Below are 27053 nucleotides of genomic sequence, written 5' to 3' on the forward strand. Positions count from 1 at the left end.
TTCCTGCAAAACAGACTTGAAACATTCTTTTCTACCATCACAATGGTGTCAGTAGGTGTATTGACGACAATCTAAAATTCTTGCATTTCTTAGTTAATTTCTACACAATTGACGCAACTTTCCTTCCTTTTGGCCATAATATCTAAATAAAACAGTATAAATAACTTGTATTTCTACAAGCTATCACTAGCGTTACTTGGGAATGCGACAGATTATGCGATCATGTTACAACCATGCACAGCAAGTCATTTTCCAATGCAAATGCGATGCTCCTAAATCTAGTACGCATGCTGTTGAATGAAAAATGTCCATAGAGCTCATCCCTAAGCCTCTACTCTTGTCCTATGCGATGATGCAAAATTCATAAAAGCAAGGTGACCGCATACAATTATATCCTATCTCTAGGATGCATGTGATGCGTTGATAACAAATAGTGCTCATTTCTAAGCTTCTATCTCTTGTTTATACGTTCTAATCTGGCTCTTCCGAGTCTAGATTCTAACCTGACCTTCCCAAGTCTAGATCCTATCCTTAGACTACCCTCCCGAGTATCTCTAATGGACGAATGAAGCATACATAACAAGATAATCGCAAAGAATGAAGATTCCCTAGTTATGCTAGCTAAATGCTTTTCATCCCATTCAACTGATTTAGCTACTCATGCGTGAATAACAGAGAGTGAATAAGTATAGAGAAGGAAATTCCATTTTTATAAATGAGTTGAGTACAAAATGACAATGGAAGTTAAAGTAGAGAGCCTGGTAGCAATTCCTTGCTGACCAAGGCTTTTACACTGAAATCTCTATTCTGTTCTAAAGATGTTCTCACTTTCGCAGGCGTTAGCCCTCTCTTTGTCCTTGAAGCTCCCAACGCTCTCCCAAGCTTATCGGAATGATCTGCCGGCACAACTTCCTCCCTCGCGTCTGCCTTAAAATGAAAGAAAACTAAGAACAAAAGCGTGCGAAATGAAGTATGAAATCTCTAACTATTGAACCCCTTTTTCTGAAGAATGCCCTTGGTATTTATAGAGCATCCATGGTGAAAGGCGGTTTCTCTCTCCTGGTTGTACAGATGGGACAACTTTAATTCCTGACTGATGCGTCGAATAATTGTCATCGAAAAAGCTGAATGTATTTTGTGATCGTTATCGGCTGTCAACTTGATTTGGATTCGACTTTCATCAGCTTTCTGTTCCATCGCGCTTAATTGGCCTTTCACCTAAATGCGCCCACCATGTTGCGCTGACCAAGTTGCAGCAATCCTTCTTGGGCGAATGTTTACGAGCACGATCAACGCAAAGCCTTGCGGTGAAGTAGTGCTCGACCAATGATTTCCTATGATCGCAATTCTTACATTGCATTATCACAGATTCTGCATAAAAATACAAAGATCAACTGTTCTAATGCGCTGAACGCATGCGACCGCAATATTATGAAATTGGTGCTTAACGGATGCAAGTTAACATATTTCATCAACGCAATCCAACATTGTTTAAGATTTTAGCACTATGATAACATGCATTTCAGCCCATTATCAGTTAGTTAGGAGTAGGAATATTTTATAGCTTATACACTCCATCATTCTTTTATTTATCCGCCACAAACACATTACCGCATACATTTAGTTACAAATCCCTAAGTTCAATCTCAAATCACCCGAGAAACTTGCGTTCGGGTTATACTTGACGCGGACGTAAGAAAAGTTGTGACAGGAACGCATGGTCATCGTATACATTCGTTAATGCATAGTTTCATTCCAACACATGACCACCGACGCATGAGAATCAATGCATAGCCTAAGACATGCATCACACAATTGCGTTCACTAATTTTCATCACCAAATACCCAGTGCTGAGAGTTGTGAAACTAGATGTCATGTGAGGTTCATATTAGTTTTGCTAAGACCTTATTGGATGTTGTTTGTTTTACAACAGGTATTTGCTTAAAAACCTAACGTAGGTCAATGTGTTTTTCTTTTTAGCAACTCGTTAGTATTTTCGTTTAGTGCTTTTAATATGACCGACTACATAGAGTGGAAAGAATCGTGTGAAACGTATTTTGTGGCAACCGACCTCGTATTTATCATGGTTGAGAAGTGTCCTCAAGTCTTGACCCTTGATGCACCACAAAGTGTTCGCAATGTATATGAGGTGTAGATGAAGGCTAATTCATTGGCCCGACTTCACATTTTGGCTAACATACCTAATGTTTCGACCAAAAGGGTTGAGAACATGGTCATTGCATGCGAGATCATGGACTTACTACAAGATTTGTTTGAACATCAATTCTTACTTTTCGAGCATAAAGGGATGGATTACAAAATCAGTAGTGTCAATTGTTCTAACATTGATCCCACTACTCTTAAAAAGAGGAGGAAAGACAGTAAATCTGATTTATTGGTCTTGGAAATGTGTTTGGTAGAGAATGATGATTCTACCTGGATCCCTGATTCAGGTGCTACCAATCATGTCAGTTCCTCTTACCAAGGATTCAGTTCCTGGCAAACGTTGCCATAGGGAGAGATGACTCTTAGAGTCGACACTAGTGAAGTTGTTTTAGTTGTTGCTGTAGGCAGGTTGAAGTTATTTGTTGACAAGAAACGTTATCTGTTATTGGATAATATTTTAGTAGTTCCTCATATTAAGAGGAACTTAATCTCCGTTTCTTGTCTCATTGAACAAGGGTATACCGTCTCTTTTTCTAAGAATAAAGTGTTTGTTTTCAAGAATGGAATGGAGATTGGTTATGGTTCAATGCAAAGTAACTTATATGTACTAAGGCCATTAGTCATAAAAGCCTTGTTTAACACTGAAATGTTCAATACAACAACAACAACTAAAAGACCAAAGGTTTCTCCTAAGGAAAATGCTTATCTTTGGCATCTAAGGTTAGGTAACATCAACCACAATAGGATTGAGAAGTTGGTAAAAAGTGGACTTTTAAAGAGTTTAGAAGAAAACTTCTTGTCGGTATGTGAATCATGTCTCGAAGGCAAAATGACCAAACGACCTTTTACTGGAAAAGGTTACAGAGCCAAGGAAGCCTTGGAGCTTGTACATTCAGACCTCTGTGTTCTGATGAATGTTAGAGCTTAGGGTGGGTATGAATATTTCATCTCTTTCATAGATGATTATTCAAGGTTCGGGTATCTCTACCTAATGCAACGTAAGTCTGAAGCCCTTGACAAGTTCAAGGAGTATAAGGCTGAAGTTGAAAACTTGTTAGGTAAGAAGATAAAAAAACACTACGATCTGATCGCGGTGGAGAGTATATGATAGAACATGGAATTGAGTCCCAACTCTGGGCCCCTGGTACATCTCAGCAGAATGGTGTATCAGAAAGGAGAAACAGAACCTTGTTGGACAGGGTTTGGTCTATGATGAGTTATGCTCATCTTCCGACTCGTTTTAAGATTTTGCAGTGGAGACCGCATGCTATATCCTGAACAACGTTCCCTCGAAAAGTGTTTCTAAAACACATTTTGAGTTATGGAGAGGCCGTAAAGGTAGTTTATGCCACTTCAAGATTTGGGGCTGTCCGGCACATGTGCTAGTGACTAACCCAAAGAAGTTGGAACCACGTTCGAAAGTTTGCCTCTTTGTAGGCTACCCCAAGGAAACGAGAGGTGGATACTTCTATGATCCGAGTGAGAATAAAGTGTTTGTTTCACAAATGCTATCTTCTTGGAAGAAGACCACATAAGGGATCTTTCTCATCTGTTGCCATGTTGAAGTCTATTCGAATTCTCCTGTCCATTGCCTCATATTATGACTATGAGATTTGGCAAATGGACTTCAAGACCGCCTTTCTAAATGGCAATCTTAAGAAGACCATTTATATGAAGCAGCTCGAGGGATTCATAACCCAAGGTCAAAAGCAGAAGGTTTGCAAGCTTAATCGGTACATTTATGGATTGAAGCATGTTTCTCGATCTTGGAATATAAGGTTTGATACTACGATTAAATCTTATGACTTTGATCAGAATGTTGATGGGCCTTGTGTATACAAGAGGATCATCAACAGCTCAGTAGCTTTCCTAATGATGTATGTAGACGATATCCTACTCATTGGGAATGATGTAGGTGTACTGACTGAAATTAAAAACTGGCTAGCGACCCAATTCCAAATAAAAGATTTGGGAGAGGCTCAGTTCGTTCTAGGAATTCAGATCTTTAGAGATTGAAAGAACAAAATACTAACTTTGTCTCAAGCATCGTACATTGACAAAGTGCTTGTCAAGTATTCGATGCAGAACTCTAAGAGAGGTTTACTACCTTTCTGTAGGAATGTCTTAGCAACAGCAGAAGTACAAGGATCATTTAAGCACTCTAATTCATTAATTTTGGCAAAATATAAAGCATGCTCTTGTAGAAAACAAGTGAGTTTCATGACATACCTCTTGTAGAACTTCTTCAAAGCTTGTTCTCCAGCTGCAATCTTCTCCAAATTTTGTTACAGATCACCTTAAGATCTTCCCCACTATTCTCTTGGTGCTCTAGATTGAGTTGTGGGACTCAAAACAAGTTTGAATCAAGGGATGAAGGAGAATAGCTCACAGTAGCAATCTTGTTGAAGAACCCTTTCTTCAACTCGAATTTTCTCTAAAATTCTCTCTTGATTGCATACCCGAATTTCACTCCAAACTCTTCGTTATATTGCAGATCAACATGCAAGGGAGAGAGTTGCATGAGTTGCAGCTCATGCTTAGAGTAAGACAAGGCAAAGATGATGGCTTTTGTGTGAGCAAGTAAAAAGATGGATAATGGAAAACATGGTTTTTCCATTTTAGTGTTTCATTTTTCAATTTTTCAATTTTATCAAAAATAAAAACTTGATTTTAAAAAACCATTTTGATTTTAAAAATTGAAAAATAAAATTAATTTCATAAATTAATTTAATATCAAATATTAAATTAATTTTTACACACATCCATCTTTATATATTTAAATCATATTTAAATATAAATTCTTCTATTCCATTTAATTCTCAAATTAAACACGTAATTATATCTCATATAATTACTAATTCCCTTAATTCTAATTTGAACGTTTCAAATTAACTTATCACGCTATTCTAGAGCTAGTCTGTTACGAGCTAGTAGGGGGACCTGTGGACCTACAGATCATGGGCTCCAACGATCCGGGATTAATTAGCTAAACTCATTAGACCAGATTAATCCCCATTTGTTAACTAATGGGACACTCCACTAAAACCCATAGTTGCACTCCCCTCACTGTAGATATATTATGTCCACATGATTTAACCATAATCAGCAAGTCAGCCCTTCACAGGTTATTCATAATAACGGCTGGGTCAAATATCTGTTTTACCCACGAGATTACGTCTTATTCTTCAAGTTCTTGCTGATCCTCTAATGAACAACTGGTTTGTGATCCAATCACTAAGCCAAACTCTCTCAGCCCAGTGAGAGGGTGGGGCCCCTTGTTCAAGACCTGGATTTAGTACTTAAGAGAACAACCTTTCTCCTATCCCTAAATCAGGTAGGCGTGAACTCCGTCTTGCACCCAATGTCCCCAGCTATCTATCTGGTCTTACCTCTGAAATAGAAGTCTATCGAGTCGGTGCTGTTGAGCCNAGACCTGGATTTAGTACTTAAGAGAACAACCTTTCTCCTATCCCTAAATCAGGTAGGCGTGAACTCCGTCTTGCACCCAATGTCCCCAGTTATTTATTAGGTCTTACCCCTGAAATGGGAGTCTTATTGAGTTGGCGTTGTTGAGCCAACTCTCACCTATGCAAATCTAAGGGTAATCCCGAATAAATAGGAGTTCATAGTTAGTTCAGGATTAAGATCGAGTTACCTAGGTCATCTACGTGAATAGTCAGTCTTATACAGTAAACAACGTTATAAAGTAAGAGTGACTTATTTCTTGGTCTGATATTATGCAAACTCATTGCATAGAACGCCCCCACTCCTCATGTCATAACATATACGAATTAGGATCACATCGTATGTAGCACTTTATAACTCTTTGTAACAACTAAAGAGTAGGTCGCATCCAATGGTGTTACCAGAATAAGCTACCCAACCTTATTCATGTACCATAGATCATTTTGACTTTTTACTTGAACCTGATCCACTCTTATGTCTCCACATAAAGTTCAAGTACTCATACGATAGTCATGGGTCTTAGTTTATTGGATTTAAACTTTCATACAATTTATGAAATCAATAATAAGTATATTAATTATAGAAAATGTTTATCATTTTAAAACTACGAGTTTTAGGACATAAAACCCAACACTTTCAAGCATGGAGTTATATTGTCTAAGGAACAATGTCCTAAGATACCTCAAAAGGTTGAGGAAATGAGAACGGATCCCCTATGCATCGGTTGTTGGTAGCCTGATGCATGCAATGTTGTGTACTAGACTTGACATTTGCTATGCAGTGGGAATAGTCAATAGATATCAGTCTAATCCAGGATTTGATTATTGGACTGCTATTAAAAATATCCTCAAGTATCTAAGGAGAACGAGGAACTTATATGCTTGTATATGGTTCTAAGGATTTGATTCTTATAGGATACACAAACTCTGATTTCAAACTGATAAGGACTCTAGAAAATCTACACGCAGGAGTAATAGTCTAGAGAAGCACCAAGCAAAGGTGCATTACTGACTCCACCATGGAGGCTTAGTATGTAGTGGCTTGTGAAGCTGCTAAAGAAGTTGTTTGGCTCAGGAAATTCTTGATTGATCTGGATGTTGTTCCAGACATGTCAAAGCCCATCACACTTTGATAATAGTGGTGCTGTAGTTAATTCCCGAGAGCCTAGGAGTCACAATCATGAGAAGCATATAGAATGGAAATATCATCTCATCCGAGAGATTGTGCATCGATGGGACGTTGGTCACGCAGATAGCTTCGGAGCACAACGTTGCTAATCCATTTACAAAGGCCCCCACGGCTAAGGTGTTTGAGGGTCATCTGCAGAGTATGGGTCTATGGGACAGGCCACATTTAGACTAGAGAAAATGGGAGATTTGNGGCCCCCACGGCTAAGGTGTTTGAGGGTCATCTGCAGAGTATGGGTCTATGGGACAGGCCACATTTAGACTAGAGAAAATGGGAGATTTGTACTGAGTGTATTATGCCCTAGTTTATTGTTTGTGTACTTCGTATAATAGTTTGACTTATATATTGTACACCCACTAGCTTTAGGTCAAGTGGGTGATTGTTGGTGTTGATGCTCAAAATCTTGCAGGGTCCTATAGTTTATAACTGTATTGTACAAACATCTTATTTATTTAATAAAATATATTATATTTTTATTTCATTTTTAGTTGCATTAACCACAAACCAATAAACTAAGATCCAAGGTTATATTGTAGCTTAAACATGTATGTAGAGACATACGAGTGGATCATGTTTAAGTGATAACCTAAATGATTCATAGTAGAGGGATAAGGCTGGATACCTTATCCTAGTGACACTATAAGTAAGACCCTCTTTGTAGATGTTACAATTGTTGTAAAGTGCTACAAATGATCTGATCCTGATCATTCTTGTGGAGATTGTTGGGATTGGTGTCCTAATTCTCTCGGAGTTTCGTAGTTTGTAATCTATACACATTGTTATGAATAAAATAAGAGTTATTTTATTTGGCATTTACTCATATCCAATAAACATAGCTCCATGGTTATTGTATGAGATATACAAGTGGATCATGCCTTAAGTGATAACCTAAATAGGTCTATAGTATAAAGATTAAGGAGGGATACCTGATCCTGGTGACACTATAGATACGACCCGCTTTGTAGAGGTTTGCAAGTGTTGTGAACTACTACAGATGGTAGATCTTGACCATTCATGTGGAGACATGCGAGCGGGGTGTCTTATACAAAGAGTTTGTATAAGACTGGACCACAATATGACTAGCCTCTATATATAACGTTATTGATACTGGAGGCTTACATCTCACCTAAACGACCATAGGTGACATGACCTCAATCTCTAGTGTTTTGGGAACTCCTTTCTTTTAGGGCAGTCTTTTGATTAGTATGGGTGAGAGTGGCCAGATTGCCAACTCAACATGCCTACCTTTTTAGGGAATTGTCTAATTTGGGAGCTGGAAACTCAGTTACACAAGATGAAATTCACTCATTCCCCGAAGTAGGGGTAAGTAGATAGATTGTTCCCTTAAAAGCTGATTCCGGGTCTTAAACATAGTGGCCACAACTTCTCTTTGGAAGAAATGACTCATTCATGGTAGAACTATGACTTATGTTCATTAGAGGGATCAGTGGTACTTAAGGAGTTAGATGTAACTACAAGAGCATAACGGTTATTGGCCCAGTTGTACTTATGAGCGATCTGTGAAGGGTTATCGCACTGCTAATTGGCTGATATGGACACATAATATATCTGTGGTAAGGAGAGTTCAGTTGTCGGTTTTTAGTGGAGTGCCTGAAAGTTAACGGATGGTGGATCCCATGACTAAAGAGTTTAGTCATTTACTCACGTACTGTTGGAGCTTCGAGCTACAGGTCCATAAAGTCCCCTTGGTAGCTCAATGGATTCAAGTTGAGAATCAGTTCTTGGTGTTGAATTAAAATGTTCAAATTAACAATAGACAATTCAATTATATATGATATGATCGGTGTGATATATGAGATATATCAAGTGGAGGATTAATGTAAATGAGATTTACATTAAGCACAATGAAATAGAAAAAAGAGCTATGGTTTATATGTTTCATGAGAAGAAATACTAAAACTATAGGTTATCAATATAGTATGATAAGTTGGTTATCATATATATTTATAATAATATTAATTATTGAATAATTATCTCTTTTTCTCTAATAATCAATTGAGTGAGAGGTTATTGGTGGTTTTCATGGTAATCATGAAATAAAAGGAAAAATGTTTCCTAAATTTAGTAGTTGTTGAATTGAGATTTCGATTCTCGGAAGTTCTCATGGAATTATTGTCAAGTGGATTAGATTCACTACATGATAGCTGAAGAGAGACTAAATGATTGTGGAGTGACACTACACGATAGTTCACTCAGCTGGCCTTTAGCTAAACGATAGCATAGCATTTGTTAAACAATTGGGCATCATCTATATGATAGACCTTTGTCATCTCCCACTTACTCAATCGTTTACACAATTGTTCTTCCTCCGGTCTCGTCCTTTAACCAAGTCCACAAGAGCCCACACTTCTGGATTCTCACACCGAAAATACCAAGGTAGCCATTATGGTGGTGTCATATTCAACTCGACATAGTCGAGGTTCTTGGAGGCCATTTGTTGTGTTCGTGGTGTTCGTGTGGTGGTTGTTGATTGATCGTGTTATGTTGCGATCGTAGTGTTCGAGCGTTCGAGATTGTTGTTTGCTGATTGAACGAGCGTTCGTGATCGAGGGAGATTGAAGATGAGTCTTCAAAGGTTTGTGTAATTTATCCCTTGATCTATTCTGTAAAGCATGCTATAATTTCGTATGGTGCATGACCAGTTAGTTTCTATTTGTTGATTGTAATTGTGTATGTTCAAATACAAATGAAATTTGGAACGATCATTCCACTGCTCATGAAAATCCTCATGTTTGATTTCCTTTAGAGACATGTGAGCGGGGATATTCTATACAAAGGGGTTTGTACAAGACCAGACCACTAAATGTTTAGTCTCATTATATAATGTCGTTCATAATAGAAACTTACATTTCACCAGGATGACCATAGGTAACATGACCTGAATCTTGAGTGAGTTGTAAACTCTTACATTATCACATTTTTTTACTAAGAGAGAAAAATGGAGGAGGGAATTACAACTCCCTCCCATATTAATTTTAAAAAATTAATATAAAAAACAAAATAATTTAATAAAAAAATTTTAATAAAAAAATTAATATATATTTATATGATAACTACCTTATCATATAATATATATTAAAATATATGTTATATCAAATATAACACATAACATATAATTTTTATATCGTATCAAATACAATATAACCTATAGTCTGTTTCTCTCTCAATAATGCATGACATTTAATATAAATCACATTTATATTAAATTTAATTATATGAATTCAATTCATATAATTAATATTTGAATCATATTCAAATATTTCTTCCTCTCATAAATACTTAATATTATAATGTATCAAATACATTATAGTAATTATATCACATATAATTATATTAACTTAATTATATCACATATAATTAATTTCCTCAATTTATTTGAACAATTCAAATTAATTCAAAAACTGATTCTCATTAATTCCGTTGAGCGGGATCTCATGAACCTATAACTTGAAGCTCCAACGGTACGTGAATAATTAATTAAACTCTTTTAATTAAAATATTCACCATCTGTTAATTGACGGGCACTCCACTAGAGACGGTCAATTGCACTCTTCGCACTACAGATATATTTCTGTCTCCATTGGATAAACCAATCAACAGTATGATGACCCTTCATAAATTGCTCGTAAGTACATCTAGGCCAAAATTTCCGTTTTGCCCTTGTAGTTAGATCTAACTCCTTAAGTATCACTGATCCCTCTGTTGAATAATAAATCATAGTCCAACTATGACTAAACCCCTCTCGGGCCAGGAGAGGGTATGACGCCACATTGTTCAAGCCCTGAAATCAGCCCTTAAGGGAGCAATTTATCTACTTACCCCAACATCGGGGAAGAATAGAATTTCTTCTTGTGTAGTTGTGTTTCTAGCTCCCCAATTAGAAGAATCCCCAAAATGGTAGGCTTGTTAAGTCGGCGATCTGGCACTCTCACTCATACAAATCAAAGGACCGCCTCTCATAGACAGGAGTTCACAACTCACTCAGGATTCAGGTCATGTTACCTATGGTCATCCTGGTGAAATGTAAGTCTCTATTATGAACGACGTTATATAATGAGACTAGACATTTCGTGGTCCGATCTTATACAAAATATTTTGTATATAATATCCCCGCTCACATGTCTATACATGAATGATCAGGATCATATCATTTGTAATACTTTACAACAATTGTAACACCTACAAAGCGGACCATACTCGTAGTGTCACCAGGATAAGATACCCAACCTTATTCATCTACTACAGACCATTTAGGTTATCACTTAAACATGATCCACCCATATGTCTCTACATACATGTTTAAGGTACAAGATAACATTCAATGTTAATTTATTGGTTTGTGGTTAATGCAACTGAAAATGGAATAGAATATCATATATTTTGTTAAATAAACAATGAGTTTGTACATAACATTTACAAACCATTGGGGCCTACGAGATTTAGGGCATCAACCCCAACAAGATAGACATCAATAAAGTTCTAATAGACACTAATGGAATTTTATCTTTATCTATCACTATAGATATGCATAATGATTGACACTAACTATGTCTATCTCCGTCTATCCGATATTCCAACCATATAAGCTATTATTATAAATCAAGAGAAGATCAATCAAAGATAGAGTTCTATCTTTCTCTATCCCTAATAGATAAAGATAGACGTCTATTTCTATCTATCTGAGATAAACAGAAATAGAGCACTATCTCTATCTATCTGAGATAGACAAGTAATAATACAATACATCATCAATCATTTATACAGTTTCAGTTAAATAAGATGTTGATCATGTTAAAAAAATTTTAAGAATCCAATGTTCCAGCCATATAAGCTGTTATAAATCGAGTGAAAATAAATCAAAGATAGAATTTTATCTTTGTCTATCCCTAGACAAAGATAAGCGTCTATCTCTATCTATCTGAGATAGACAAATAATAATACAATACATCATCAATCATTTATGCACTTTCAATTGAATAAGATGTTGATCAAGAATCTGATGTTCCAACCATATAAGCTATTATAGATAGAGTGAATATCAATAAAAGATAGAGTTCTATCTTTGTCTATCCCTTATAGACAAAGATAAGCATCTATCTTTATCTATCTGTGATAGACAAAGATCTATCTTTGCCTATCCCTAATAGACAAAGATAGGCATCTACATCTATCTATCTGAAATAGACAGAGATAAAACAATATCTCTGTCTATCTGAGATAGACAAATAATAATACAATACATCATCAATCATTTATGCACTTTCGGCAATACGATGTTGATCATGTTCAAAATTTTAATAATTCAATGTTTCAACCATATGAACTATAATAAATAGAGTGAAGATCAACCAAAGATAGAGTTCTATTTTTGTCTATCCCTGATAGACAAAAACATGCGTCTATCTCTGTCTATCTGTGATAGACAAAGATAGAGTTCTTGATTGACAAAGATAGGCGTCTATATCTGTTTATCATATATAGATAAAGATAGAGCACTATCTTTGTCTAGATCGACTTCTTTTGATCCAATCTTGTACTAATTTGGAATTTTGGATTAACTGGCTTCCAAAATAGCTTCACAGTGTTGTATGCAACAACTTGTAGGAATTGTGAAGCAAAAGTTCAATAATTTGGTTTATGGATTAGTGCAAGAATCGTTGTTGTCCTCTGAGTTCTTTTTTTATTTATTTATTTTTTTTTACAGAATAAAGCATAGAGTGAAGAGAATACTGTAAAATTCAAAGAAGAAGAACTGTGCTTCACTCGGCAACACAATATGAGATATTACAAGGCAACGGAAGAAGGAGAAGAATAGGTACCTATGTGATCGATCGAATTAACAAAGAAGAGAGGAGGAGGAGGAGGATAATCTTTTTTTCTATTTGTCAATTTAAATTTTGTCTTTGGTATTTGTAAGAGATATGAATATATATATATATATATATATATATAGAGACATACATGAAGTATTCTTCATTAGTTAGTTAACCGTGTTTATAAAATCTTCACTAATGATTTAAATTTCATTTCGGACGATTTAAAATAATTAGAGATTGGTATCACTTGAAACTAAAAATTGTAGCAGTTTAAATTGTAAGCTTAGATCAATTTATACATTTTGTTAGAATCGTTTTAATATAGTTAATGCATAAGTTTTATCCATAAGACTTATCTAAATATAGAGATTAATGTAATAATTATAGATATACTTCTATAGTCATTGGGATATGCACGACTTTTCATTGCTACGATCGAGTAGTGTTTCATTTTATCATCTTCTTCACTATTTTTTTTTAATTTGAAAAGAATTATATGATTATTTTTTAATGATAATTTGGTAGGGTTTTAAGAGAGTGTAAATTTACTTAAGTGATTTTGAATTGATTGGAAATGAAATGGAGTGAAAATAGTACCAAATCTTTCATGCCTACATTGACAACCAAGTTTAAAAAAATTAGGGTTAAATAGACACCATTGTAATTTTGATGTTTTGATTGATATGACCTTGAATTTAAGATTATAAATATATTTTTTCTCAGTTTTATTGGATTATTTTTTAAAAAAAGATGGATTAAAAATCACTTTTAATCTCTAAATTTTCATAAAAGTAATAATTTAGTCTCTAAACTTTGGTTTGTAACGATTTAGTCCTCAAAATTTTAATTTTGTAACAATTTAGTTCATAAATTTTATTATATAACAATTTGTCCTTATATTTTAAATTTTGTAACAATTTAGTCTTTATTGTAGAAATTAGTGTTAAAATTTAATTTGAATTCTTGTATGAATAAACCGATAAACTAATTAGAGACTCGATATCTTTATAAAATATAAAGTTTATATCATAAAATAATAAAAATTGACATTTAATTTTGATAAATTTATTTAAATTAGGAACTAAACTATTATGAATTTAAAAATATAAGAATTAAATTATTATATATTAAAATTCAAGAAATAAATTATTACAAAATTAAAAGTGGAAGAACTAAATAATTCGTAACGGAAAATTATTAGTTTCATGAAAAAGCAGTACCAAAAGTGTTATGTAAACAATTTGTTGTTTCTCGTTACCTATTCTTAAAATAAATAAATAAATAAAAGATTTGTGTGAAAATTATTAAACCCTAACAAAGTCGTTTTGGGTGGTCAAAGGGGAAGTGAAGGTTTGTTTCGGTTCAATTCTACACACTGCTTCCACATTCGAGAATGGAGCTCCATTGCGCAACTCTTCAAACTTCATTCTCTTTCTCTATCAGAAGCAAAGCTCTTGCTCATGGAGATGCCTCCGCCGTCTGCTCTCCCTCCTCGCCATCTTTCTCAAGAATTACAGCTCGAAATTTCTCAATGGGTTCAAAAAGTAGAGGTAAGGTGGCTCAAGTTTGCTAAGTTTCCGTTGAGACGCGAAGACTGAGCCATGAGATCGATACTTCTGTAGTATTGCTCAATGCTTTCGATTTTAGTCGGTTATTAAATGGGAACGCCGGGGCGACGGAAAGAGTAGAGATTTTGATTCTGTTCTCTTTTCGTATTCCGTTCATTATATGACTGAACTATTCACGACGTGGAAAAATGGTCCTTTAGAATTATTTAAACAGAGACGTTGGCCAATAAATTTTCTATATGTGTGTGTGTGTGTGTAGCTATGGATTGGTGTAGATACTGAATTTCTGTTGTTTAAATTACTGATTCCTTATAGTTCATGTTCCAAGCTTCATATTGACTTGGCGTAGCAGCCACAAAGTGAAGCTAGTATACATAGTCTAAAATTATAGAAACTTAAGAAAATTGTTACCATGTTCTTTATTGAACTTGAGTGATCAGTGAAGTATTAGTAATTTTGTTGAATAGCAGGGTTCCCTTCACTGGTGTGTCGAGTTAGATTGAAGAAGTCATCCTTTTCTGCCGTTGTCAGAGGGGTGAGTGCAGTACCTAGTGATTGTAATTCAGAAACTCTTGATTGGTCAAATCCCACTCAATATGAGCCAAGAGATGTTCAAAATGCAAAAGATGGGGTCGAAAGCTTGGACCAGCCTAAAATGACCAAAGTGTGTGATAAGCTCATTGAAGTCTTCATGATCGACAAGCCAACTCCAACAGATTGGAGACGGTTAATTGCTTTCAGCAAGGAATGGGACAATATCCGTCCCCATTTCTTTAGGAGGTGCCAAGATCGAGCTGCCTCTGAAGACGATCCTGGGATGAGGCATAAACTACTCCGGCTGGGAAGAAAGTTGAAAGAGGTATGTCTTGGGATTTTAAAGTTATACGTACTAAAAAATTGGACTTGAAAATGGCAAGCCTTGTTTCTATAAATAATTAATTATGTAAATAAGAAGAGTGGAAACTAACACTTCGTATGCAAATGAGGTTAGGTCTATTGTTGTAAAAGCCACAAAGGATGTGTTGCTGAGAGAATAATTAAGATGAATTGTTGATGATAACATGGTTATTTTATTGATCAGATAGTTGCAGTATGTGAATTGTCAATCAACCTTTTCTTTCCTTCTATGAAATTTTCACAGATAGATGAAGATGTGAAGAGACATAATGAACTTCTTGAAGTGGTCAGAGCAGCAGCACCATCAGAACTTGGTGAAATTATTTCTAGGCGTCGCAAAGATTTTACAAAAGAATTCTTTGTGCATCTTCACACGGTGGCTGAATCTTATTATGATGATCCGGCTGAGCAAAATGGTAATACTGCATACTTACGAGTTGGAAAAATAGTTATGAATAAATAGGTTCCTAAGGGGATGAGAAAGTGTAATTCAGGAAGCAAATATATTGGTTAAAAAAATACCTTTTTGGTCTCTAAGTTTTGAGTATAGTCTTAATTTGGTCCTTAAATTTTAAAATGTTATTTAATTTCTAAGATTTAAAATGTTATCCTTTGAAATGACCAGAAGGGAAACTATACTCAAAACTTAGGGCCAAAAGATATACTCTTTCCTATGTTGTTTTATGCTATTCAAAGAATGAGAGGCAACTTAAGAAATTGCTCCTTCCTTAAGAGTAGCTAGATTTGTTAAGACATGCATTTGTCAAATGTTCAAATCTATACCCCTACATATTTATTTATTTATTTATTCATTTATTATTATTATTATTATTATTATTGTTAATGATGTTTTCTTTCTTCAGTGAACGTCTTTTTCATATATGCATATATAAGATATGGTATTGATGGATGAACTGATATATTTCCTCTTATATTTCAATTGATAAGCTTTGGCAAAACTTGGGAATTCCTGCCTTTCTGCTGTACAAACATATGATGCTGCAACTGAAAACATTGAAGCACTGAATGCCGCAGAGTTGAAATTCCAGGATATCATAAATTCTCCAACTTTAGATGCTGCTTGCAGAAAGATAGACAATTTGGCGGAGAAAAACCAACTTGATTCTGCATTAGTATTGATGATCACAAAAGCTTGGTCAGCTGCAAAGGAGTCGAACATGATGAAAGATGAGGTAATGCATTTGCGACCCTTGCTGTTCGCCATTGATGCAAAATTGTGATTGCATGGTCTTATTTCTGTGATATTGTAGGTTTTCAAAGCATCATCTGACCATTCAAGAAATTTCAAATTATTGTGTTAAGTCAGTAATTACTGAAACTTCCACAAATACTGTCATCTATTTGAATGAAATGACTACAGCTTAAGGCACCAGATTAAAATATATATATATATATATATTTCTCTTGATTTTATGTGTTTCTATGTTGGGTCATGCGAGCAAATGGAGAATGCACCTCTATTTTATTGTTGCATAATGACTTTCTGATGATGTAAGTGTTGATGTTATTTCTCTTTGTTAGGTGAAAGACATACTATACCACTTGTACGTGACTGCAAGCGGTAACCTTCAAAGATTAATGCCAAAAGAAATCAGGATTCTGAAGTATCTTCTCACAATTAAGGATCCTGAGGAAAAGCTAAGTGCTCTGAAGGATGCGTTTACCCCCGGAGAAGAACTTGAAGGACAAGATGTGGACTGCTTATACACGTAAGCTTTTGGACCTCGTTGTTAAGAGTATATTGAAATACTAAATATGTCAGTCTATTAGCTTGAACCAAATTTAGTGATTTATTTTGATATCAGATCTTCTATGGTCAAACTCTAATGATTCTATTTTCTTATCTATAGTGTTGCTAGTCTACTTGTTCGATATTCGTCATTGTGCCCATTTTTGAGCCTTCAAATGGGATGTCAAGCAATAAGCATATATTCAAAGAATTAGATATAGCCTATAACTTATTAACACTGAGTTAATCCTCATTGTTATCGTATCTTTGTTAGAATACCTCCCAACTAGAATTAAGATTTGGAATATATTGAAATATAACGGAATAACTACAAGATAACCCAAGTATAAAGGCACTTGGAACCTCCCTCTCGACTCCGGAGTGTGCAAAATCAAGCCCTAGACCCACTCCACAGAATTGCCTACCTTCCCTCGCTCACCCTCCTGGCCTCCTATTTATAACGATATGCACTAACTTCCTATCTAATTACCATGATATCCCTTACTAATACTATATTAATATTCTCATCACACAAGGGAAAAAAAGCCTTAGTCCCATCTCCGTAGATCTCCTGAACCTTTGATGTCCATCTAGTTAAGAGCCAGGATATACCACCTTGACTTTGAATTTGCGCAACAGACCACTTGGAACGTCGTCTGGAAAACGACCTTCAACTGGACTTTCTTTTTTTAAAAAAAAGATATATAAATATACACATATAAAAGCAATCTTATTAGGTTTCTTCTTCATTTGTGCACACTTTTAGGACCCCAGAGAAGCTTCACACGTGGATAAAGACGGTGGTAGATGCTTATCATTTCAGCCGGGAAGGCACTCTCATTAAGGAAGCCAGAGACCTTATGAATCCACAGGTCATTGTTAAACTTGAAGAATTGAAGCATCTCCTTGAGAAAAATTTCATGTGAGGTAAAGCATTTGGTAGTTAGGATTTATGTCTTTAGTTATGCATGAAAAATTGTATAGTGATTTTTTTTCTTTGTTGTATAACAAAATGAATATGAATAATGTATTCAAAATAGTTTATTTTCTCCATGGAAGTAGAGTGTGGTTCAAGTGGCTAGATAGTTGTACCTGTATTATGGCTTGTAGTTTCATGTTAGAATCTATTCTCTCTTTATTTTTCAATTTATTATTCTTTCACATAAAAGAGGGGTATTTGAACTTCCTTTTTCTTTTGGCTTTCTATTTGTTAATTCCATTTTGGAACTACTTTCTAAGTGATTTTTAAAATGGTTAAGATCACTTCAAAACATCTTTTTAATAAATAAAAATCAATTTAATATTTATTTTTATCCTTTTAAACATTTTTCATATTATTAAAGTTGATTTTGAATGATTAGAAGAATGTTGGAGTGATTTTGAAAATGACAAAAATGAGTTTTAGCAAATTTGAAATTACTCTCAAATTGTCATAAATATTGTTAGGTTTAACATACGAATGTAGTGGACGTATTTTGTTAGAATTCAACTATCTTTTACTAATAATAGTAAGATGAGTTAACATGTAATATTAGAAAATAAATGATAAGTTGGAAATAATATTATGCAAATAGAGATAAAAAAAAGGTAGTTTTTTTTATAAATGTGCATATTTCAATAATGTTTATTATTGAAATTGAATTGTTTAACACTAACTTATGCATTCGGTGGGCTAAATAGCAAACATCTCCTTAGTTTATTTGATAATATGAATAGAATATTTGGTTCTCAAAAGTAATTTTGTAAGCAAAATTTATGATTTCAACCACCAATTATAAATAAAGGGTTACTTAAAATATCGATGTCAATACTTGATATTTCTGTTAATAAATAAATTCATAATAATTATTTAAATTAATAATTGAGTTGTTTTTTCCTCCAAACTTATAGATCTTATTTAGATTAATAAAGGATAATTTGTTATGTTTTATGTCTATTATAAAAGATAGTGAAGATAGTGATTAATCTCAATATCGATGGAGAGCATCGATAAAGCATCTGAACATTTTTAGAGAGAAAACAAAGCTGCATCGATATAAGCAAAGTTATACCAATATTTTGGTAAGGGAGTAAAGCTGTATTAACATTTTCGTGGGAGAAGGAAAGAAGCTACACTAATATTTTGAAGAGGGAACGAAGTTGCACCAACATTTTGGAGAGGGAGCGAAGCTGATTTCGTTCTCGATATCAATAAATATTTCTGTTAATAAATAAATTTATAATTATTAATTAAATTAATAATTGAGTTGTTTTTTCCTCCAAACTTATAGATCTTCTTTAGATTAATAAAAGATAATTTGTTATGTTTTATGTATATTATAAAAGATAGTGAAGATAGTGATTAATCTCAATATCGATGGAGGAGCATCGATAAAGCATCTTAACATTTTTGGACATAAAGTGAAGCTGCATCGATATTTTGGAGAAGAAGCGAAACTGTACCTACATTTTTTGGGATGAAGCAAAGTTACATCAACATTTTGGTGAGGGAATGAAACTGCACCAACATTTTGGAGAAGGAAAGAAACTACACCAATATTTTGAAGAGGGAACAAAGCTGCACCAACATTTTGGAGAGGGAGTGAAGTTGACTTCAAAGAGGAAGTGGTGAAGCCTCCGAACTTGAAAATGGAAAAGCATCGACGAAGCCTTTGAACTTGAAGATGAAGGAGTTTTGACGGAACCTCTAAATTTGAAGATAGTGGAACATCGATGAAGTCTCTGAACTTGAAAATGGATGAGCATCGACGAAGCCTCTGAACTTGAAGATGGAGGGGCATCAACTAAGCTTTTGAACTTGAAGATGGAGGAGCATCGACGAATCCTCTGAACTTGAAGATGGAGGAGCATCAACGAATCCTCTGAACTTGAAGATGGAGGAGCATTGATGAAACATCTGAGCTTAAATTTGATGAAGAATTGACAAACCCTTCGAACTTGAATTTAAAGAAGCACCAGCGAAATTTTCAAGCTTGATTTTGAAGATGCATCGTTGAAGCATCCGATCTTGAGCAAGTGAAATGAAGTGAGCCATACCAAACTTTGAAGATGAAATGCCACTTCAGATAAGTGAAGCCCCAATGTTGAAGATAAATGATGCCTTAAACTTGGAAATGAAGGAGCATTAGTTAAGCTTCTAAGCTTAAATTTGATGAAGCATTAAAAAATCCTTCAAATTTGAATTTGAAGAAGCATCAGCGAAGTCACCGAACCTGAATTTAAAGAAGCATCGGCAAAATTTCTAAACTTGATCTTGAAAAACACCTATAGTTGCATATAAAGAGTCAAATTATAAATGAGTGATACTTCGAACTTGAAGTAAGCAACACCCAACATTGCTTCTTTATTTAAGTGAGTGATAAGACAATTGAATTTTTTAGTGAGAACCTTATTATACACATCCAACCTATGTAACATCGTGCAAACGACATGCATCTTCAATTTGTTGCATTGCCCCCAGTAGGGATGAACATCTTTAATTTATTGTGTTGCCTCCAGTAGAGATGAACATCTTCAATTTGTTGTGTAGCACCACACATAGGGCGATTGTGGTACCCTTTTTTATGGACCGAACTTAAATTTTTTTAAGTTGCCTACATAACCTTGAAGAAAGGGATCAAGTCATGACGTAGTTCGCAGAGAGTTTTTTTTTTCTTGGACTGAACTTAAAGTTTCCTTCAAGCTGCCTACGTACCCTTTATGATAAATAGGGATCAAATTATAATGTAGTTCACAGAGAGATTTTTTCTTGTTTGGACCGAACTTAAAGTTTCCTTCAAGTTGTACCCTTTATGATAAATAGTCCGCAAAGAAGTTTTTTTTTGTTTGGACTGAATTTAAAATTTTCTTCAAGTTGCCTATGTACCCTTTATGATAAATAGGGATCAAGTCATAACGTAGTTCGTAGAGAGATTTTTTTTGGTTTGGAACCTTTCACCTTTTAAGCTCATGTGAGCCAGGAGCAACATGAAGTTTAGGCTCTTACGATGAGGAGTTTCTACATTTAAACTTCAGAAACTCTTATTTCATCATGACTTTATCGTCCTTTTCATTTGTAGGATTCATCAGTATGATGAGCTTTGGCTTCACCATCAAGGAACCTTCTGTATTTATATCAATAGACAACGTCCTCTTCATGCGTGAAGGGACACGACTATGAATCTTCTTGTCATTGTTTTCTTCATGAAATGATTTTGTCTTCAAGATTTTCATCCTTCCTTAATGTTGATCGTTTTTTATCTTGAGACAATTAAAAACAGATGTTAAAGGTCGATCTCTCTTTGATGTGGAGATACTTAGCATTTTAAAGGTTGAAGTTCAAGTGGAAGTAGACATTGGACATTGGTTTTCTTCTTCCATCGTGGCCATGCTTAATCTTTAGAAGACTGAAGATCGAGTAGTTGAAGGCTTGTACGATCGAAGATAGAACTCTTTGCTTGGTTTTTTTTTAATCATCGACTTCTTCAATAGTTATATAATTATTGTTGACTTCCGCTATGCTGATAACATGACATGCAATAACTTCTAATACTTTCTCTGGATGATTATCGAGGAAGTTTCTTGGGAAGAAGTCTGCCAAAGTTATTGGTAGTTGGAGTTGGGGGAAGTCCCTGTCTTTTTCTTCAGATCTTAAGTTTTCATGCCTTCTTTGTTCTTTTCTTTTTATGAGTTTTGTTTCCTTTTCTATGATTTTGAGGGAAGTGCAACTTTTTTTTTTTTTGGTAGAATTTGACTTTCCTCCCTTTTGATGAATCATGAGGATCCACCTTTTGTCATTTTCTTCAACAGACTCGTCTTTGTTTTGAGAGTCTGGTGTTAAAATCTTTTGTTGGAACCGAACAACTATAGACTCGAATGTCCCAAACTAGATCAAACTTTCTCTCTGATCAGAAAACGTAGACCATGTTGGAACACTTGAAGTCGACGTTACTGCAGCATGATTTTTGTTTGAGCTACTTCATCAAGATCCAGCTCAATCTTCTTTTCACAAGCCAACTTCAGAATCAACTCCTTTAGCATGAAGCACTTTTCCACTGGGTAGCTAATGACCCGGTGATACTTGCAGTAGTTAAGATCATCTACTTTTCCTAATTGCTCTGGCCGCTTGCATTTCGGTAGTTGAATGAGTCATTTCTCTAATAATTGCTCCAACATATCTGCAATATCAGAGTCAGGGAATGGATAAACTTTTTCCTGCCTTTCCTTAAGTTTGGCGACGCTTCTCGTCATCATTGTGTTTTCTTTCAAATTTTGTTTGTTTTCCTTTAGAGGAAAATCTCACTAGGGTTGCATGAATGACCATAGATTCTCTAACTTTTCAATGCCCATGATTTCATTCTTATCCTTTCTCCCTTCAGGGACTAGGAAATCGTTCATCTGTTGGCGATGCTCAGTTTCATGTCATGAGCGCATGTTGCCAACTCTTCAAATATATGAGGTTTTATCCCTTGTAGAATGTAGAAAAGATTCCAATGCATGCCTTCGGTGCACATCTCTACTGCGGATAATTCAGTGAGTCTATCTTTGCAATCCAAACTCAGAGCTCTCCATCAATCGATGTAGTCGACGACCGACTCTCCCTTCCACTTCTTGGTGCTTGTCAGCTCTATCATGCTGACGATATGCCTAGTGTTATAAAAGTGATTGAAGAACTCTTTTTCCAACTGTCAATCACTTTCGGCTCTAGGTTAGTATACCAATCAAAAGCATTTTCTTTCAATGTACAGATGAACTGCTTGACTAGCTGGTCTCCTCTAGTTCCTACATTTTCGCAGGTTTTAATGAAGTGAGTAACATGTTGTTTCGAATTGCTCTTTCCATCAAACTGCTAGAACTTTGGAGGTTGATACCCAACTGGCTTTCTCAGGCTTGTCGATTCTCTTGGTGTACGACTTGGAGTATATGAAAAAAATATTGCGATGGTCCTCTGTTCTGAGCCCTTATAGAGTTTGTAATCTTATCCTGCAGTTGTTGAACTGATAGTGAGGCAACAAAGGTAGAATGTTGCGGTTGACTTTCCTACAAAACAGTCTTTCCTTTGTCATTAGCTTTAGCAGTGGAGTTTGACTCGTCTCAACAGTTTCTCGAGCTTGTATTTGATCTCTTAATGGCAGTGATTTCATGGTTTCGCTCCTCAACAACTTTCATTAAGATATTTATCTTCCTCTCCATCTTTCATGGCTGATTCAGTCGTTACGTCACCATCGTGACAGACACTACATCAAAGTGTGATTCTTTCTCTGATTGATCAGAAGTAGAAGCATAGTTGTTGAACAAGAGATTTTCTTTGATGAAGATCCCGCCTTTAGGAGACTCTGTCAATTGTTCCCAGATTTTCTTTGTGATGTCAAAGCCTTATTCTTGCTCATGTAGGATCTCCTTTGAGTGTCTTCAAGTGATAGGTCTTGTGTAAGCGTCGCTTACAACAGTAGCTTTGGATGCGGCTTTCTTTGGTGCCATTTGTTGATTTTTTTTTTATTTGGATGACGAGAGAGATGAGAGGTAGAGACGTCCCACCGGGCGTGCCAATTTGCTCGCACGAGGTCTCCTAAGCAACTTGTTTCGTGGAATTGAAACTTTTGTATTTGTATTAATTTTAGTATAGCGAGTATAATCTCTAATAGATAATTCTCTAATGCTTTCAAAATAAACTTTAATCTTTAAGCTAGTTGATCTTCTTGGATGATCGGTCTTTGGGCTTGTTGATCCTCTTGGATGATCGACCTTTGGGCTTGTTGATCTTCTTGGATGATCGACCTTTGGGCTTGTTGATCTTCTTGGATGATCGACCTTTGGGCTTGATGATCTTCTTGAATGATTGATCTTTGGGCTTAATGATCTTCTTAAATGATCGACCTTTGGGCTTGATGATCTTCTTGAATGATTGATCTTTGGGCTTAATTATCTTCTTAAATGATCGACCTTTGGGCTTGATGATCTTCTTAGAGGATCAGTGTTCGCATGTGGCTTTCAAAGAAATGTATTTTGTGGAGTTGAACTTGTGTTGATGCAAATTTGATGCGGATGTGGTTCGATCTCTAGTATTTAATCCTTTGATTCTCTCTCGGTTGAATGCATACACTCGAATGCAAATTTGCAGATGTGGTTCGATCTCTAGTACTTAATCCTCTGATTCTCTCTCGGTTGAATGCATACACTCGAATGATGGAAGCGATGTTCTTGAAGTTGGAGTCTTGGAAAAATGTTTGTATCTTCAAAGGACTTCAATCTTTAAGTGTGGTCAGCTTCAGACTTCAATCTTCAAGTGTGGTCAGCTTCAAAGGACTTCAGTCTTCAAGTGTGGTCAGCTTCAAAAGTCTTTTAATGGTAGAAAATCCTCTCTATGCTTTTTGGAGTGCAGAATTTCTGACCCCCCACAAATGAGGGGATTTCCTCCCATGTATAGAGCTCTCTGGTGGGTTTCGTGAACTTGGGCTTAGTTGGTCTATGGACCTAGCCCTTGGGCCTAATTAGTAGTATTTGGACCCAATTAAATCCATTTTTTGGGCTCGATTGGACTTTAGCCTAAATAATTATATACTGGACCAAATTAATTTTATTCAATCCAATGGTCATTATCAAAACACGTGGCATCATCAGAATTTGCCTATTTATATGTTCAATTTCAATTTGTGACATATGTCAACTTCTAATTAATCTCAAATTCAATTATTTATAATTTTGTCACTAATATAGTAAATGATGTAGCAATTTGCGATTGACCCAAAATTTCTCATTCAACATATTCATATTGGTCATTTTTCTTTATTTATATTCATATATAATACAAAAGATACATGTATAGATAAATGATAAATAAATTTAGTATTTATGTTAAATTACATATTTGATTTTATAACTTTTTAGAATTTATTACTTTAAGTTCTATTTCTTCTAGAATTTCCCGGTTAACCATGTCAATTTAAAGTTGGCATGACATAATCATATTTATTAATGTTTCAAAGTTCGCGTGACAAAGTGATAATATTATAATTGAAAATACAATGATTAAATTAACACAACTACCTAAACACAACTTAGTTAATCAAAACTGTATAAACAAAACAAATATCAATTAATCAAGATATTACTCATATACCGACAAGAACATAGCTCAATTGGCATAGTGTTTATATTATCGACCTCAAAATTTGAGGTTCAATTCTCCACCCTACACTTGTATTACAATACCTTTAAAAAAAGATATTATTCAGATGAATATAGGAGGTTGAAATCTGTAACCTCTAAAAAAAATTGTTGTAATTACTTAAATATTAAGCCCAATCATCTCAAAAAGAAAAAACCCTAAAAAACTAAACACCTATTTCCATATTTTCTCTTTATTTTATACACAATTTTTTTTAAAAATTATGTCATGTGACACAATTTTATTAAATGTTTGATACACATGAGATTGGTGCACTCAAGATTTTTCGGGTTAATTAGGTTTATAAGGTTGTTTTTTTTTATTTTAATTAGGTAAAAGGGAGATTTTGAAATTATTTAGGGAAAATGATTTTTTTTGTCTTTATCCGACACATCCGGGAATGTTTTTTACCGCTTGAATGCGTCTCTCATTAAAAAAAAAAAATGTATGAAATGTCAAATCGTCTGAATCGTCTATTGAACAGACACATTCAAATACTATACACTACTGCGGCCTGAACACCTCGTTAACCGTGCATCATTACTTTTTTTATTTTGTCTTCTACCCCTTCAATTTCAACATAAAATCTACCCACTCTCTTCACCTTCTTCCTTCATTTTTATCCCTAAACAAACCTCACTTTCTTCACCTTCCTTCATTTTCTCCCTAAACACCCGAGAACCAATCTTCCATCTTCATATTTTCTCCCCATCCATTCTTTTAACATCTTGAAACTATTTCTCCCCCAAATTTAACGGCTATCGCAATTTCCACCATCTTCATATTATTAATTTACATTTTTATTTTTTATTTTTTTGTAGTGGATATTATATCGAAAAAAAATTATGCGAACGATCATTCAAAGTTTTTTTTGGTAAGGTGCAATATTTTTCTTTTAATAAGTTGATTTTTTTTTATAGTAGATTAATTTCTTTTGTATTGATTCTCATGATTTTTTTTTTATATTGGGTTAATTTCATAGTTTCTCATAAGAGAGAATTACAAGCGATTAACATTGGGTTATATATGTTCGGGGTAATTATTAAAAATATTATTAGACTCCTAAATGATTCTAGATTTTTTAAAATTTCACTAAGTCAATGACCTAATAAATTCAAAATCAAATGTACTATAAAAAAAAAACTTATTAGATGGACTATAAAAAAACTTAGAGATTTATTAGACAATTTTAAAGTCTAAAGTAATTTTATATAAACTACAAAAAGAAAAAAATGTAAGTTTTTTTAATAGTGGATATTATATCTTTATTTTATAGTGAATTAATTGGAGAAATATTGACGTTTTATTTTATAGTGGATTAATTGGAAAATTTCAAATGAAACAAAAATATAAGTTTTTCAAATGTCCATAATTTTGTATTGATTTTTTTTTATTTCGTTTACAATGGCAATTATTTCAGAGAAAAATTCTATAGTTATTTTGTAAGTCATTCAAATGTTTTGTATATAGTTATTTACTTTTATTTGAAATTATGTATTGATTATTAAATATTAAATGTTTGGATGTTAATGTTAATGTTAATGTTATTGTTATTGTTATTGTTATTGTTATGGTTGTTGTTGTTGTTATGTTTACCGTTTATGTAGTCAATTTATTTGGATTATTCACCTTAATATTATAAATTTTATGATGATTAAAAAACAAAGATTCATGTCAATATAAAAGAATATTTATCATTGATTTCCAAAATGATGATGCATGTCTTTAGTAACAATATTTATCATGATTTTATACCTATTTTTTTATTATTATTTTGTTTAAGGTGGATATTATTTTTTAAAAAATGTTCCTTTATAAAAATAGGAATAACACATACTTATTTATCATGATTTTGCACCTATTTTTTTTTTTATTATTGTTTTGTTTAAGGTGGATATTAATTTTTAAAAAAATATTCCTTTACAAAAATAGGAATAACACATACTTATTTATCATGATTTTGTACCTATTTTTTTATTATGATTTTGTACCTACTTTTTATTATTACTTTCCATTTTTAACCCATTGTTCGAAA

General features: G+C 34.2%; 1 protein-coding gene across 2 annotated transcripts; it reads left to right on the top strand.

Moving 5' to 3' along the window:
- Positions 1–13976: 13976 nt before the first annotated feature.
- Positions 13977–18018, top strand: LOC120075000 (uncharacterized protein At4g37920). 2 transcript variants are annotated; one of them, XM_039028130.1, is made up of 6 exons: positions 13977–14207; positions 14693–15084; positions 15367–15538; positions 16071–16315; positions 16665–16852; positions 17639–18018. In XM_039028130.1, the coding sequence occupies exons 1-6, from the start codon at positions 14051–14053 to the stop codon at positions 17796–17798; spliced, it is 1314 nt and encodes a 437-aa protein (XP_038884058.1). In that variant the 5' UTR covers positions 13977–14050; the 3' UTR covers positions 17799–18018. The 2 variants fall into 2 exon arrangements, with proteins under 2 accessions (XP_038884058.1, XP_038884061.1); XM_039028133.1 differs by having other exon boundaries at positions 14696–15084.
- The last annotated feature ends 9035 nt before the right edge of the window (positions 18019–27053 follow it).

The sequence above is a fragment of the Benincasa hispida genome, chromosome 4 (genome assembly GCF_009727055.1).
Source record: "Benincasa hispida cultivar B227 chromosome 4, ASM972705v1, whole genome shotgun sequence".
Lineage (NCBI taxonomy): Eukaryota > Viridiplantae > Streptophyta > Magnoliopsida > Cucurbitales > Cucurbitaceae > Benincasa > Benincasa hispida.

Coding starts and splice junctions, on each gene's coding strand:
- LOC120075000 (XM_039028130.1), top strand. CDS start 14,051: ATGGAGCTCCATTGCGCAACTCTTCAAACTTCATTCTCTTTCTCTATC. Junction 15,085..15,366: donor TGGGAAGAAAGTTGAAAGAG/GTATGTCTTGGG, acceptor AAATTTTCACAG/ATAGATGAAGATGTGAAGAG. Junction 15,539..16,070: donor TGATCCGGCTGAGCAAAATG/GTAATACTGCAT, acceptor TCAATTGATAAG/CTTTGGCAAAACTTGGGAAT.